General features: G+C 30.2%; 1 protein-coding gene across 1 annotated transcript; it reads left to right on the forward strand.

Moving 5' to 3' along the window:
- Window positions 1-9,089: 9,089 nt before the first annotated feature.
- On the forward strand, window positions 9,090-16,506 carry LOC107167779 (uncharacterized). The gene is made up of 5 exons (XM_015516961.2): window positions 9,090-9,222; window positions 12,570-12,659; window positions 13,116-13,275; window positions 13,425-13,485; window positions 13,564-16,506. The coding sequence occupies exons 1-5, from the start codon at window positions 9,184-9,186 to the stop codon at window positions 13,616-13,618; spliced, it is 405 nt and encodes a 134-aa protein (XP_015372447.1). The 5' UTR covers window positions 9,090-9,183; the 3' UTR covers window positions 13,619-16,506.
- Window positions 16,507-17,175: the final 669 nt, after the last annotated feature.

Raw genomic sequence — 17,175 nt, forward strand, 5'->3', positions numbered from 1 at the left:
GTATGCACACGAAATTTTTATCGTTGGACTCGAAAAAAAATCAAAATGGATAATATGTTTAATGTATTTAAGGTGACGAATTATTGTAGATACATATTATAAGTCTAGAAAAATTTGAAAATTAAGACCATTGTTTTAGTGGTAGCTATTTTTATTTTAAAGTAGATATACATAATACATTATACAATATATATATATATATATATTATGTAATGGCTATTTTGACCGACTAGTATAATAATAAAATGCCATGTAGTATATTCATTTCGAATAATAAAATCCCGCCAATCGTTTAAAGAATCATATTATATTTGTATCTAAGTGCGGATAAACATTAAACATGGTCAATTTCATAAACATATTAAGGTATAATTCACATCACTTTATGTGTATTGTGCATAAAAAACATCTGCTCGTTCTGCGTGTTGTACAACTGTACCTCGTACGAGGACTTGGGCGTAATCTCCGGCGGTGGGCCGTTCTTATTCGCTCTTATTGATCGGTGAGTGAACAACAACATATTATAATGTGCTGGACCGGAGCGATGAATTAACAATGCGGACATAAGGTTGTTGTTGACAGCTTCAAATATATATATTATATAATGATCAATAATAATGCATGATAATACATTTGAGGAATACTATTCGTGTGTGGCGAAAATAAGATAAAGTTTCAAACGATTAGTCTTAAAGTAAGTCGTAGGACTACCATAATATATAGTATATACCCATATGCAGCAAATATATAGTCGGCCTTAAGAAGGGGACAGCGGAGGCCGGGAGGCCACTGCTCAGGCCTCGTTATATAAAAAAATATGTATTCTGAGGGCTCACCTAAAATAAATTGCCTCAGGCCACACTCCACCTTAAAATCAGCTCTGATCAAATAGGTATATAATATTCTATAAACATTCATATCGAAAAACATGGGCGATGGGTGATAATTAACTCAAGTTAAATTTATATTGAGAGAACACTATAAGATCGATAAGTTAGAAGTAATAAAGACTGTTTAATTGATAGATTATTTTTATGTCAATTGAGAAAAACTCAGTTTTTCAACTATATCAATAAAACTTTTCAAGTTCATAAGTTGATTAGAAAATTAACTAATTAGCTAATTATTAACTTTTTAGTTTTTACTTAACTTAAGTTTGTAACTTTTTAACTAAATTCCCAATTTTGTATAACAATAGTGGCAGGCAAATTGGAATTCCATGCACACAAAACTCCAAGAAATAAAACAAAATGTGTTCATATGGCCAAATTCCACACACCTTCCTAGAAAGTTCGAAGTTATCTTACCTTACCCGATCCGTAGTCTACTACAGATCGGGTACACAAAAATCACTCATAGCCGTTTAATGAGTAAAATTGACCCTCCAATATGCCCAACGTGTGGCACTAATCTAACAATTAAACATTTAACATATAATGACCGAATTTCGATTATACTATGAACCAAGTTTGGCCTCAAACCTTCAAAAACATTTATTACAATCACGACCACAACAGATTATCGCTATCCATAGTTACTTTTAAGTTCATCACAAAGACAGAACTTCTGCAGAACAAAATCTAAACACTTATAAATATGTTGATGTAAATAATAACCTAATGTAACCCAATGGCTTATATCGTCGAGAGTAAATTTTTGTTGATAAAAAAAAAATTCTTAACTTTGACATTGAGATATTCAATAATGATTGTTCTTAAACTAAATATACAATAAATATATTATATATTATAATATTATACATCATGTATTATTATATGCCAAAATTGCCAACGCACACACGATATATTGTAATTTTGATATTGCATAGTATAAAGTTGAGATCGTACCCCTACCAAAAAGTAATCTATAAAGACCAACGATTGTATTTAATAATAGCTATTAGTATGATATTCCTATATGGCTATATATAACTGAACAATATTATAAATAAAATAATATATTATACATAACCGGAATTTGAATAATGAGGATCCTCGGATGTAGAAATGTACAATATACGGGTGTCAACGTCGGACTCGTATACTTATACATTAAACATAGGCGTGGCGACTAGATATTTAGAGGTGGAACTCGGGGTGCTAAGCCTCCCCAAAATTTTATATTACATCAGAGACACTCGAAATCGTATAAGAATAATAGTGATATGTATGCGCAACAGCGATAAAAGGTGCAATCGTCACACAATAAAATATAAAATATACAGAAGTAAAATACGTATATATATATGTCGTAAAAGCATCACGTTGACACTGTTGCTGTGGTAAAGAAAGAAAAATATGTCTACAAAAAATCGGTTGTGACCAATATAAGCCAATCTATAATTCTAAAGTAGGATTCTAATACTGTAATTATTATACATAAACTACATGTATGTATAGGCATATTAAAATAAATCCAAACCCGGTTCTGAATAATTTGTAAAATAATTTTTGTTTTTGAAAATAATAAATTACATTCTAACGCTTTAAATATAATAGTAGCTGATTTTCAACCAATATATTTTATCAAAGATAATATACTCTCGATTGACACTATAGAGACTTAAATGAAACATCATTATAATTAAAATACTTAATTAAGTATGAATTTAAAAGAGACGAAATCAAACACAAAGATGATACTATGATAGTATGATACTGATACTAATAGATATTTTTATACTATTAGCGTACAAATTGTAATTTGTTATTATTATTAATTTGTTTAAACCTTCAGTATAGCTAAAGCCATTAATTTTTCCAAATTAGTATACAAAGTTTATATACATAACATAAGATCATATTATTTTTTCCTTAAGTAATTTATATTGGTCTCTCTGAGAAAAGAAATAAGGTCAATCGATATATCGTCTGAACATATAATAGATCCTTGAAAATTTGGCGTGTGATTGGGTTTTATATAATTATTTATTAATATTATATTTATTATAAATGTTCATCAAATTATATAATGTTTGTTTTTTTAGTTCTTTAAAAGATTATAAGTTTTTACATAAAATAACTAAAGTAGTGTACCTACATTCTGAGTAATATAATAAATATTATTATCCCTTCATATTTTAAAAATGATCTGCAGTGATTTAGAGCAACAGTTTCGGTCTATACATACATATAAACGCGCTGAAAATAATCGACCGTAATACTTACTGGTCTATCTATCTCAAATGTTTTGAGCACAATATTGGTATACGAAAAGTTTAAGCGTTGCAAATTGCAATTGGTGAATTCCCGATAAAACATCAAATACAAAATCGGTAATGTCTGGACGTGATGACAGACCTCACACGTCACACTTCGTGTAATATACGACGACAGGGGATGCATGGAAGCACAACACCATGCACGTTGACGTACATATAACACATACATTTATCACAATAATATAATGTATTTAAACGTTCGAATTCTGTTTGAATGTAAAATCGTATATATTATATTATGTTATTTCGTACAATATAATAATATATTATGCTAAACGCGGAACGGTGCGATAGGAAATCGCGGGCAATAGAAAACGGCGGCTGACGAGAACTGCTGCGGCGCGGAGCGTAGGACGAATATTATAGAAACTAAATATAAGAAATAATATTATACCTACCGAGTCCTATACATATAATATGTTATATTTTATATAAAAAAGAATGGAAAAATAAGACTCGAGGCGTGTATGAATAATATATAATATATCGTCGTCACGGTATCCGCGGCGAAGGATTTCGCGCGCGCGGTGTCGGGGGGGTCGCGTGTCTCGGGCCCACCGTCGCAGCTGTACCCTCGGTCACGGACGTTAAGGGTTTAACTTGGCGCACACTCGCACACCGTTGTAGGAGGTCCGAATTCGATATGGACACATTGCACGCGATGCGTACCTATATATATTTATTACATTTATATATTTTTACCTATATATTCATTTGTGATGTGCATCGCCGCCGAAAACGCTTTTTGTAAGCCGCGTCTTGGTGCAGCGTGCGACGGGGGTAGTAGATGTATAATATATATGTACATATTGTGCATTATAATACGACGGGCAATATACATATAGGTACATATATATATTTTAATAAATAATATTATACATAGGTATATGTATGGAGGGATGATGATTTTTTTTTTTTGTTACTTTTCCGCTCGGAACGCATTACGCCCGAGCGCTGACGTGTTTATTATTTATATACGCGCGCCGGAATGCCAAAATACTGCATCGGGACACGTGCACTACTGCAGCAACAGCAGCAGGCGGACGATGATGTTGAATCCCCTGGCCAAAACTTGCCGTCATTATTATACTGCTTGTCGTTTGTAATAATTGTTATCATTTTTTTTTCTTATTTTCGGTAAGTGTCGTAACATACGCGCCGTGGAAATTTACGAATATAATATGTTCATGTATTTTGTGATTAGATATAGGTATAGGATACGGTCGATTTGTATGCAAAAATATTGTAAAATATGCAATGAATAAATATCGCACATACATATATAATGATATGAATATTATATTTTCACATAAGAATAATACTAGAAGAAAATTATATATATTTTGAGTCTTTAAAATACATGTAAGTGCACAAATATTGTGAGGTGGCAATATACTAACATACTTATTGTGTTAATTATTTCAATTGATTTATAAGCATAAAATTAAATTAAAATTAAATTATATGAAATAATTATGGTTATAAATATTGAAGGAAATATTCAGAAAATGTTTTTTTCATCCCGCTAATTTTTAGACCACCGTAGGCTAAAAATAGCTCCATGTCGGAATTAAATCAGAATTTTAATCAAACATAGTGAAAATATTAACTTTATTTTGTTAATATAATTAATACTTTCGACTTTACCTGGGTTAAAGTTAATAATCAATCTTCCTACCATTTTAGTTTTGCTTCAGTTGATAGGGATCATATCTATAAATGGCCAAAATGTACAATCTTATTATTTCTATAACTAATTTTATGATTTTTCACTTCTTAATATTCTGAACATATTTTTGAATAAAAATAAGTTTTTATCACTCGAAGATATTTAAAGATTCTCTCTATATAACTTTTTTCGGAGAATAATTTTATTAGCCTTATATGTATATATTTTATTTAAATTTAGAATTAGACTAGATTGTAGTTTAGGTAAATTTTCTGGACCGAATCCCATTTTTTTCTAGTTGTGTGTGCTTGTGTTTTGATTATGTTTAATTGTAAAGGTCTTTAATTTGCAGTTAACGATAAAGGTCTGAAACTTCCACTTTTCTTATGTCTTATATAATTCTAACAAGAATATAAACAAAATCCGTTCTCCGATTTCCTGCATTGCTGAAGAAATATATAGATAAAAATGGCTATTTTTTTAGTGATTAAAAAGTCAATACAGTTTTTATTTTTTTTGACAGAAGATCATTTGATTTGACATAACATTATATAGGTGTAAATAAAACATTAACATTTGAATTCATTTAAAAGTATAAACAGAATAAATGCGTTATACAAATTACAAATGACAAAAAGTCTAGATAAATTTAGTTAAAAAATTCAATATAAAAGTTTTATATTTAAATAATGTTTTGTAACCTGACCAAACGAACTATGGTGTTTGAAAACCAACGTTCACTGCAATCAATTTGCATCTAAATTCACTCCCTAGTTTTAATATAAGTTGTATGATTCTAAACAAAAAGTGCAAACTATGAAGACGGTGTTGCACTTCGCGAAATAAATCGCATCGCCCCGCGGGTACACATACCTATACACATATAGTATAGTATACACATATAACATAACTAGTAACATTATAATAATGTACATATACTACATTTTTATGGACGTGCGCGAAGAAGATAATATATACAATAGAAAAACTACTAAAAGAGCAATGTTTAAAAAAAAAAGTACATATTATTATATGATTGCGGTAAGAATTTACCGACCGGTCGTAAAACTCGCGCCTCCCGGGCCTCGCTCTCAACACCCAGAATATCAATTTAGCGACGAAGTGGAGTTTCGCATTTCTCGCGGCGTGTGCGCATAATAATAAATAATAAACAATATTATATCATATTAATATAATATACGCTGAGCGCAAACACACAAATGATTGATACCCGTCGTTAAACAACGCTGAAAGAAAAAAAAAACGGGCGCGTGTTCGCCGTATTATAAAAAATGTTGCTCTCCTATTATACCGTAGTGCGTGTGCCTATATAGTATGCACCTAACAGGATTTTTAAAACATATTTTTCTTCCAAAAGTAATTCATCAACCGCGATTTAATGGCTCCGACCGGTTGCGCAATCGCGGTCGAAAAACCCGGAGAGGAGTTATCACGATCGCGCGCGCGTTCAATTTTACGGTACATTATATCCATTCGGTCCATATTAGTGGTTGCGTGAGGTTAGAAACTGGCTTCCGGTCATTCGGACCCCGTCCGGTTAAACAAACATTTTCCAATAATATTATCTGTAACGGCGTAAATACGCGAAGGTTGGTGTGCCCATCAATCAACATTAATATGTACATTTTATAATATTAGGCATATATATATATATGGTAAATATAATGCAAGCGCGCGTAAATAATATACATTATTTGTATATGCTGCAGCACTGTGTTTCATATTGGTAGGTACCAATAATATATTATGTTAACGACGTATGATGTTGAATATATGGAAAGAACGATTTATAACTAAAAAATGATATCGGCCAATTAGTCGTCATGGTAATATTTCCAGTGACCATTAAACGAATGTACAAACATAAATGAATAATAATAATATAAATATAAATAACTATAGATTTATTTTCGAAACATCATCGCCGTGTATATACGCTGTTGTACGAAATACATATTATCGCTAACGCGCGTCTCCATAACTGGCGTACTTATATATATATATATAATATATATATATATGTTATTATACATAATGCCCCAGGGCCCAAACGGTAGGTATGTGTAGGTACGATTCGAATAATTTAAAACCACTTACAATCCTGTATAGGTAAACCTTGTATAATAATATACAATATTATTTATGGACTATGTTATTATTATTACTATTAATATCACATAAATACATGTGGACGAAATAATGAAATTTTCAAACGATTTTGCATTATATATATATATATATATATATATATATATATATACCTACGTTCAATATCATGTGCACCGTGTTATGAAAAAACTTCGTTATCCATCATATATTTTCCGTAAAGTTAAACACGCCCAAAACATAAAATATATTATATATTTAGAATTATTTTATCACATGAAGTCTGCTATGACAGGGTACGCCAAATGACAATTTATCGTGGGGGTTGATATATTTCATATGCTAAGAATATTCAGAACTAAAATTGAACAACTGAATTATTTATAACGATTGTAATCTAAGCTAAATGAATAGTGATCATGAAACATCCATTAACATAGTTTTATTGTTTTTATAGCTTTAAAGTTTTTAAGCTAATACTATAAAAAAAATGTGTACGACCATTTAAATAAACAAGACTATAAAAGTTGTCGATATTATTTTACACGTATTACACAATGGATTTTTAAATTAGGTGATCATAAATATAATAAAGCAAGCCAATTTCGAATCGTCGAAGATTTGAGTATTTGATTGGATGTAATATTATAATACATAAAATATATGAATGATACTATACTATTAGTTTAGGTGGTTTAAGTATTTATTGCATCATCTTATAATGGCGAAGAAGTGATAACCATGTGACAGGCACACCATTTAGGGTTGATGGTTTTTCTGGTATATCATTTGATAGTTGATACCGTTTAAAATCGGCAAACCAGTGATTGCATGGATACCGCTTGTATACCAATATCGTGTTCATTACCAAAGTAATAGCATATTAGCATAATATACTTAACGTATTATGTAAGTCAACATTAATGTCGCTGACAGTTTTTTTTTGGTGTATCGGTTTCAATACCTGTCACACAGAATACTCGATATAAGCTATTCGCATTTAAGGTGCAATTCCACTGCTCTCAATGATCATTACTTCCGTGTTCAAGTACGACATTTTTATGGTCCTGGAATCAGGGTTATTAGGTGTATTATATATTCAATACTGGTCACAATGTTTTAGATTATATCCACATTGAATATCATACATTATCATGAACGCTGCGATCGAATTGTATTATTTCAACTTAACGCGGTAATACCTGCAATGGTACCAAATGTATAGGTTATATGCAAACAAAGAAGCAGTGAACTAGCACCTTTACTGAACGTTTTTCAAGTCGTATACGTATTAACATACTACCTGCAGTATCCGGTGGCGCAAATAGTGGTAAGGGGATCGCCCTAAACATCTTCGCCCGATGACATCTGATCGATCCCGCTCAAACATTTTACATTATACACGAACGATACACACTGTGAAATACATTATTTTCTCCGGTGAATTTCTCCTGTGCGGTATGTGCAAGGTTAAAATATATGGGTACCCGAAGTTATATATACACTGATTATATACCTACTTTAATATATATATATATATTCAGGGGACTGCAATAACCACAACTAATAATTTTGTTTATTCGCGCCACTGAATATTATTTAGCCGCCGTTTAATAATATAATACAATATATAATATTAATAACACACACTATATAATATCGCTACAAACATCGATCAGCAGCTGACTAGAATCGTAAAAAAGTCACTCGGCGGCGGCGATATATCCATATTGTGTATATAATCATAAATGTATGCATGTCAGGACGTCGCGGGTTGTTGCGCCGAGTATACGATAAATGGCGAGTCTAACAAAAACGCTTTTTCCGCCACTTTGTGTTATTATTGGTATACTATATTTTTTTTCCTTCTCCTCCTCCTGCTCATCGTCAACATCGTCATCAGCACAGCAGCCCTACACGATGTTGTCCCCACGGCCGCAGCCGCGGCCGTTACGGGAAAATCGTATTTCTGCAGCACAACGCACACCAGCACAGACAGCACAATGGCCCCAAAAGCCCGAATTCGTCTCGGTGCCAGTCGTTTCGACGGCACTGCCGCCGCTGCAGCGTTCGCCGGGACAGATGTACGCGCGTCCGCCGGGGAACGGCAGTAGTCGCGCGGCGGCGGCGGCATCGTTGACGACGAGGGGAGACCTGCTGCAGCTCGATGGATAACACCCGGCAGCCATTATTACGACTATTATTGGTAATCTCTGTTCAGTGTACATGATAATATATGTGTGTGTGTGTGTAATGCATGTATATATTTTATTAGTGTTTCGTATTATTATTATATACTTACATTATATATATATTTAATTCATTGTATATTGTGTATTGCATGCGTGTGTATATCTATGTATGTTTTATAGGCACCTACTATAAAATGTATTTCCCCGATGTCGGTAATATACGTATTATATATGCATATAATACTGCACAAAGTGCCTTACACTTGGAAAAAGCTTACACTTGAAGAAGTGAATAATATGTGCAATTAAATCGATTTCATATTACGAAAATATATGCGGTTATAATATATTATAATAATGCAAGTTGAAAAAATCAATTAAGTGTGTTTTAAATTATTTTTCAGTTATGTTGTTAAAACATTTTGAAATTTAAAGAAAACTATAGTATTATAAGTATATACCTAAATTAATTTCGCAGAAATAGTATAGTACATATTATTTTTTTTTTTTAAATGCGAAATGCTGAATACGTCTGTAATATTTCGAGAGTAAAAATTTTTATTTGTTCATTTTATTTAAATTTTTAAAAATTATTTTAATTTGGCTCAAAATCTTCTAAAATAATAAAATACGCAATAAAAACCGATACAACATGGATCTATAGCAATAATAGAAAAATTTGAAATCCTGTCATTACGACATCAATTGTTAAATTCTTGTCAATGTATATAGAGGAATCCTACAGGACTCCGTAGTGAGCACCTACGTTGTTGTGCATCGTAGTTTCTCTGACCTGCTTTATTCGACTTACCAATAGATCAAGTGTTTTATAAAATTATTATGATAATTTACCACGATTTATCTCATCAGTCACCACTATTATCAGACTCTATGTGAATGCTGACGTATTCAAATCTTAAAAACCATAGCATGGTAGATAATATTTTTTATATAACGAAAATTCATGAATCATAAACATGTTTTTTTTAAGTAACAATTACAATCAAAATTTTACCAAAAAACGGTCAGAAACAAAAAAAACATATTCATGTTTATGTATTTTTATAGTTTTTACATGCGCTAAAACAAAATGTGATATTCAATAATATTATATACAATAATAATTGTATCCTGAAAAGTAAAATTATGATTTGTATCAATTATCAATGAGAAAATAATATATTGCAAGCGTGATGCGCCTTGGTTTATATATTTTTATGATTTTTAAACTGCTCTTTCGCTCGTCACAATGTCATTGGCATTATATCACTTAATATGAAAATATAATATTATATTAGTTATGACGAGAAGTGGAGCGGTATACATTACAATATAATATAATATAATTTCGAAAAAAAATTACTACAATTTGATTTTGATTTTCTGGTTCGCGCGCCTGGAGGTGTTTGAGATGTTTCGTAGAATTAAATAATTTTATAGCGTTTGAGTATAAAAATATATTCGTTCTATTAAAAAAAAAAGATCGAATTTTATATAATATATTCTATATACATACAAACTTTTGCAGCGTTTGAAAACAAAGAAGATTTGTAGTATTTGAAGTATCATATTCTAAAATAAACAAGTCTTTATACATTTTAAATGTGTTAGTAAATATTGTTTATATATATAACTACCAAGTCGCAGTTTGTAAATTATATTACATTATAAAATACTAACGGTTGTGACATATTTTATGTGACAATTAATATACGCGTATATAAAAAATATATGTACATGAGTTCTTCTTACCTTTATTATATTAAGCATCACAATGTCTTCTCTGAATTGATGACTATTAAAAAAAAAACCGGGATAACTACATTTTGTCGTAAACAAAACGAAAAAAGTTTTGGAATTAATAAAAAAACATAGGCAAGGTTATAAACAAATCAATATTATGTATTTGCCTATTTTCTAAAACAATATGTCGATGCTCGTATGGCGTTACAATATAAAGTGTATAATGTGGTGACATTGTGTATTATATATATACAGGGTGATTCAAAATGTATGTTACAGCCATTTTATCTTATAAATATTCAAAATAGTGAAAAATGTATAATACAAAAGTTTTTTTATTTAAAAACAGCTATTATAATTTCATAATTTGATAAATGTTTACTATATTTTAGGGGGGTTTTGAGAGGTCAACTTTAAAAATTCAAATGGAAGCCTATACTTTTTTTGCAATCATAATGTAAAGGATTTTTTTAAATACATTTTAGTGAATGAACAACATAAATTAATGCAAAACTCTATCATATCAATGTTATAAAAATGTCTATCATTTTAAATACGATATACTATACATTTAAATTATAAACATCAATCTCTACCTCAGTGGATCAAAATCCATTATTAAATTAAGGAATACCCAATACGAGAGATTATTAATATCCTACACTTTAAGTAAAAAAAAAGCTACAACATTAAGCACATAATCTTATCAAAATCGGGGAGTAGTTTAAATTAGTCTTTGGTATATTTTTGTTATATCATATCTGGCTTAAATTGAAATATAAAAACATAATATTCATTATAAAAACATCACTAGATACGCAAAAATATATTTGTAAATAACATTCATTTGACAATTGAACGCCTTCCTAGACGGACGATTACGTATTTCATTTATAACTAGTATACTGTTAACAAGATGATGATAAAATCATTAATAGCACTGGGTGCAGTGACGGGGATTGGTTGTTTGTTATGGCTTAGAAGACGGAATTTGTATAAAAAAACGACAGGAGATTTAAAGGTAAACAAATATTATAATTATGCGTTTACGTGTGGTATTTGAATTAGTTTTGTTTGATAAAAGTTATACATTTTACGACAAGTCTTAATCTAATAGTATGCCAATTAACTATTATGGGGAGTTTCTGAAATAATTACAGGTACCTATTAGGAACGCGTTATAGACTCGCTCAATGTATATAGACTGTACAATGTCTATGGTAGAAGAAAAACGATTTTTTGATAACAATGTATATACATATATGCCTATATAGGCAAGTTTTAACTGATGTTTATTAGGTACTTAAAGTCAAACAAATATTTTTCCTGTTAGTAATAGCATTAGAATTTATTTTCGATTCTCTAAATGTTTCGATTCGAAACGCGTAAACCAAATATTTATTAAAAAACCTTCTTCATACATAATTATTGGATAGTGTGATAGATTTAGTTATTAAATTACAATTGAATAGTTTTAAATATAATATATGGTGCTCGGTAATCAGAGTCCTTAATAATATTTAGGATAGTTTTTCGGAATAATAAATTAACTTTTTAAAACATAAAAGTTAAATACACGCAATTAGGCTTTATGAAATATTGTTATTTAAAATTTTAGACCGAACAAGATCTGGTACATGGTTTGAGTACTTCAACAGCTGAGGAAAACATAGACGATGATGAGGATGACATTCCAATGACCGATTCCGTAATATGAATATAATTAATTAATATGTATTTTTAATTTTAAAATGTTATTAAGAAATACTTATTAGTTACAAAAACAAAAAAATAATTCTATCTTGTAAATGGTCAAATTTATTGCGTTTATCCGTTAAGAATTAAAATTATGTAATTTTTTCAGGTTATGTTATTTTCAAGCCTTACCGAGTGATGAAATTTTATCACCGGAGGTAAATAAAAAAATATTTTATTTAAGTTTTCCCCCGCCCTTATTTGAGATTTTTCACATTTTACACCTCGTATTTACGGACCTTGTTATTTTATATCACATTTTCTTACTAACTTTCGTTGTAATTATTTGGCATAAGTCACAAATAATTTATAAGTAAAATTTAGAACTAATCTCGTAGATCAATATATGTTTTTACTGTGAACAAATTAAAATTTTACATAAACCCTTTAATTTTAACATAATTTACAGATGATAATTAATAAGGAGAAAGAAAAGCAATTAATAGATCCTTTAGCACTGCTAAATCAACTAACACCAGGAATCGAATATGTACACGACGTTATGAAAAAACCACCTTCAACCATCAGAGTAAAAGCAACAATTCATAGAATACCTTTTGTTGCACGAGGTAATTTACTATGTTGTTTCTACTTCTATTATCAACTGACATTTTTATTAAAAATTGCCCATTACTTTAAATATTTCGTGTAATTTAAACTCAGAAAAAATTGTGTATACAATAATCACTTAATATTGGTATTAATTTTTATTTTACAGCACAAACAATAAAAGCTGCAAAAATCAAAATAAGCATAATGGCACTTTACTATTTTTACGGGTATAATTATTTACGATATTCTTTACATTTCTACCTTTTTCATTAATAAACACTAATAAAATTACATTTTAATTTCAGCTATAACCATATGCTTGGAGTGACAGAAGGATGGAGTTCGCCTGGATCATTGTAGAAGATTAGATGAGTGCAAAAAACAAGAAAAGACAATTTGTTAATTATTATAAATATTTTTTTTTCAGTAGGAACTCGATTCCTAAGTAATCATTCAATACCTTTATTTATACGTACATGAAGTTGGCCCCCCCACTTTCTGCAATTTTTTTCAAACAAATTGTAAACAATTGTAAATTAATTGTAAATAATTGTAAATTCAATCCCCGAATTTGTAAATCGTCTGGGGCCTCGGGAAATAAAAAAACAAGTTGGGGGGGCCAAGTTCACGCAGCCCCCCCCAGGTGGTCCGATTGACTCCGAACAAATTGTAAACAATTGTAAATTAATTGTAAATAATTGTAAATTCAATCCCCGAATTTGTAAATCGTCTGGGGCCTCGGGAAATAAAAAACAAGTTGGGAAGGGGCCAAAATCACAAAGCCCCCCCGGGTGGTCCGATCGACTCCGAAAAAATTTATAATAAATGTCTAAAATATCTAAATACAAACGGGTCTTATCGTGTGTTATTGTATGACGACTTTTTTTTAATCGAAAACAGATCGCGTTTCTAGCTCGAATTGTAAATAACTTAATTGACATAAAAGAAATCTATAAAATTATATTTTTAGATGAACCAATGTACTTAAAATTTAAAAAAAATCGAAGAAATATGTGCATTAATATATCATACACCGATTTTAGAAAATACGTAAATAACCATCGTCCACGTGTACAAAAACGGAGGGAAACCGAACGTCTGTAACATCATAAGAAAAATGACTCGTGTGACGAGTCACTCGTCTCCTACGTTGTTGCAGCCATATAACATTATTGAATATTCAATTATAATAGTACGAACTTGTGGTAAGAGTGTTTCGTCTCTATTGATTTTTTAAAATTTATTTCCCGTTTGGCTATGGTCCTCAATTGCCTCATTATATAAAAATATCAAGGGCCGGGTAGCTGGCTGTGTCAAACCGACATTGATTCATATCATTGTATACGGAAAACGATTCTGAGCGGAGTCTATATCGAGTATATTTCATAAAATGTTTTTACTTTTTTAATATTGCTATTAAAATAATTTACTTTACTAATAGTATTACGGTATCTAGATTGTTATAATTTCTGCTGAGAACATGCATTTATAATGATATTTGATTGAATGATATATTGTTATTAGTATTTGACTATTCGTCATATCACCTTACCATAAAACAGTGTGAATCTGTTCATAGTATACGTAATTAAATAATTAAGATACATAATAGTATGAACTAGTTTATCATAAGTATATTTGATTATAAGTAACTACTGATATAATGAAAAAAATATAATTATTTTAAATTCATTTAAAATAACTTACCTTGTTAGCCATACTTATATAATATAGTTAGTATAAGTACTTCACAGGATACAAATATACAATTAATACAAACGTATGCACAAATGCTTGGTCTAACCAGTATACGTATATGTACACACAGTACGGTTACTGCAAGATAAATGAAGTGATTATTTTAAAAACCCTAATAAATATCACATAATAATACGTACATATTACATATGTAATAGTAAAAAATAACTTATCGCTTATAGTCAATGGAAGAGTGTGGCACAATTAAATAATTTTAAAATAAACAACTAAAAGATAAATTATTTAAATGATCAGCATACCGATGCATCAAAATTGTATTAGTTGGGGGATTAAAAAAAAAGTTATTTTTTTAAATTATTCAATAAGGGTTCGATAACTCAGCATTATCATAATTTTTAAAATTTTTTCGGAGTCGATCGGACCACCCGGGGGGGCTTTGTGATTTTGGCCCCTTCCCAACTTGTTTTTTATTTCCCGAGGCCCCAGACGATTTACAAATTCGGGGATTGAATTTACAATTATTTACAATTAATTTACAATTGTTTACAATTTGTTCGGAGTCGATCGGACCACCTGGGGGGGCTGCGTGAACTTGGCCCCCCCAACTTGTTTTTTATTTCCCGAGGCCCCAGACGATTTACAAATTCGGGGATTGAATTTACAATTATTTACAATTAATTTACAATTGTTTACAATTTGTTCGGAGTCGATCGGACCACCTGGGGGGGCTGCGTGAACTTGCCCCCCCCCCCAACTTGTTTTTTATTTCCCGAGGCCCCAGACGATTTACAAATTCGGGGATTGAATTTACAATTATTTACAATTAATTTACAATTGTTTACAATTTGTTCGGAGTCAATCGGACCACCTGGGGGGGGCTGCGTGAACTTGGCCCCCCCAACTTGTTTTTTTATTTCCCGAGGCCCCAGACGATTTACAAATTCGGGGATTGAATTTACAATTATTTACAATTAATTTACAATTGTTTACAATTTGTTTGAAAAAAATTGCAGAAAGTGGGGGGGCCAACTTCATGTACGTTTTATACGTGTACGTTTTATTTACACATTATAATTCATATTATACAGGGTGTCCCGTGTGGATTTACCCATTGCGATATCTACCGAAATAATGGTGATATCGAAATTCTGATTTTGTAATAAGACTCACAGAGATAAGAACTACAATTAATACATATTTTAATTTATTTTAATGTTCTGGTAAAAAAGTTAAAAAAATATATTTTTATATTTAATTATTTCTAAAAAAGTTAAAGACAGCCATTTTGTAGAGTTTATTTTTCTGAAAATATTGACGTTTCAAAATTTTATTTTTATTAATTTTCTGATTTTTAATATTTTTTTTTAGTTTCGAGAAAAATTGCGAATTTTTGAACACCATAATGTTATCAATCATGTGACCCACCATGCCGCGCGCATTCCCATACGGCTGGCCGAATACTTTCCGTGTTCCTAATAATTATAAATTTACAATCATAATTTATTTCTTCGAAACTGGAAAAAGTATTAAAAATCAAGAAATTAATGAAAATAAAATTCATATTTTTTAAATATCAATAATAAACATTTGAGTATAAAATTTGATTAAAACATCCAAATTCGTTGAAAAAAAATATGATAGAATTGGATAATTAAATATTTTTTATTTTTTTATTTAGTACTCTCAGCGTAAACTATTATAGTTCGACAATTACTTTAATAGTTTATGGTGAAAGTATTAAAAAAAAAAAAAAAAAATTATAAACAATTGTATAACTTTTTTTTTTACATCAAATATTCGTCAAGCACGTTGACAAGTTATCACTCAACATATACCTATATATAAACTTAAGCCAAACATTTTTAAGAACTTTAAAAATTTGATTATACACGTCCTATATTTATCTTTAAGCAACAATATAATATACCTAATACATAAAAAAAAAACACTCTAGACGCCAAATAATATATAATTTGTATACGATATTTACTTTATACCATATTATAATGTGTATATAATAGCATTGTAAAATGTTAGCCGTCACAGTTTAATGCATGTCGTCGATTATCAAGTGTTGGCATTTATATTATATAACGAGTGCTAATACATAATATGTTGATGGGACCGATGTGGGTCCGTGTAAGTCAGATTTCACACGGATTCGGTATAGGCAAGTACCACGTTTCGGTATATACATA

The sequence above is a fragment of the Diuraphis noxia genome, unplaced genomic scaffold (genome assembly GCF_037042655.1).
Source record: "Diuraphis noxia isolate RWA-SAM2 unplaced genomic scaffold, SU_Dnox_SAM2 contig0003, whole genome shotgun sequence".
Taxonomy (NCBI): Eukaryota; Metazoa; Arthropoda; class Insecta; order Hemiptera; family Aphididae; genus Diuraphis; species Diuraphis noxia.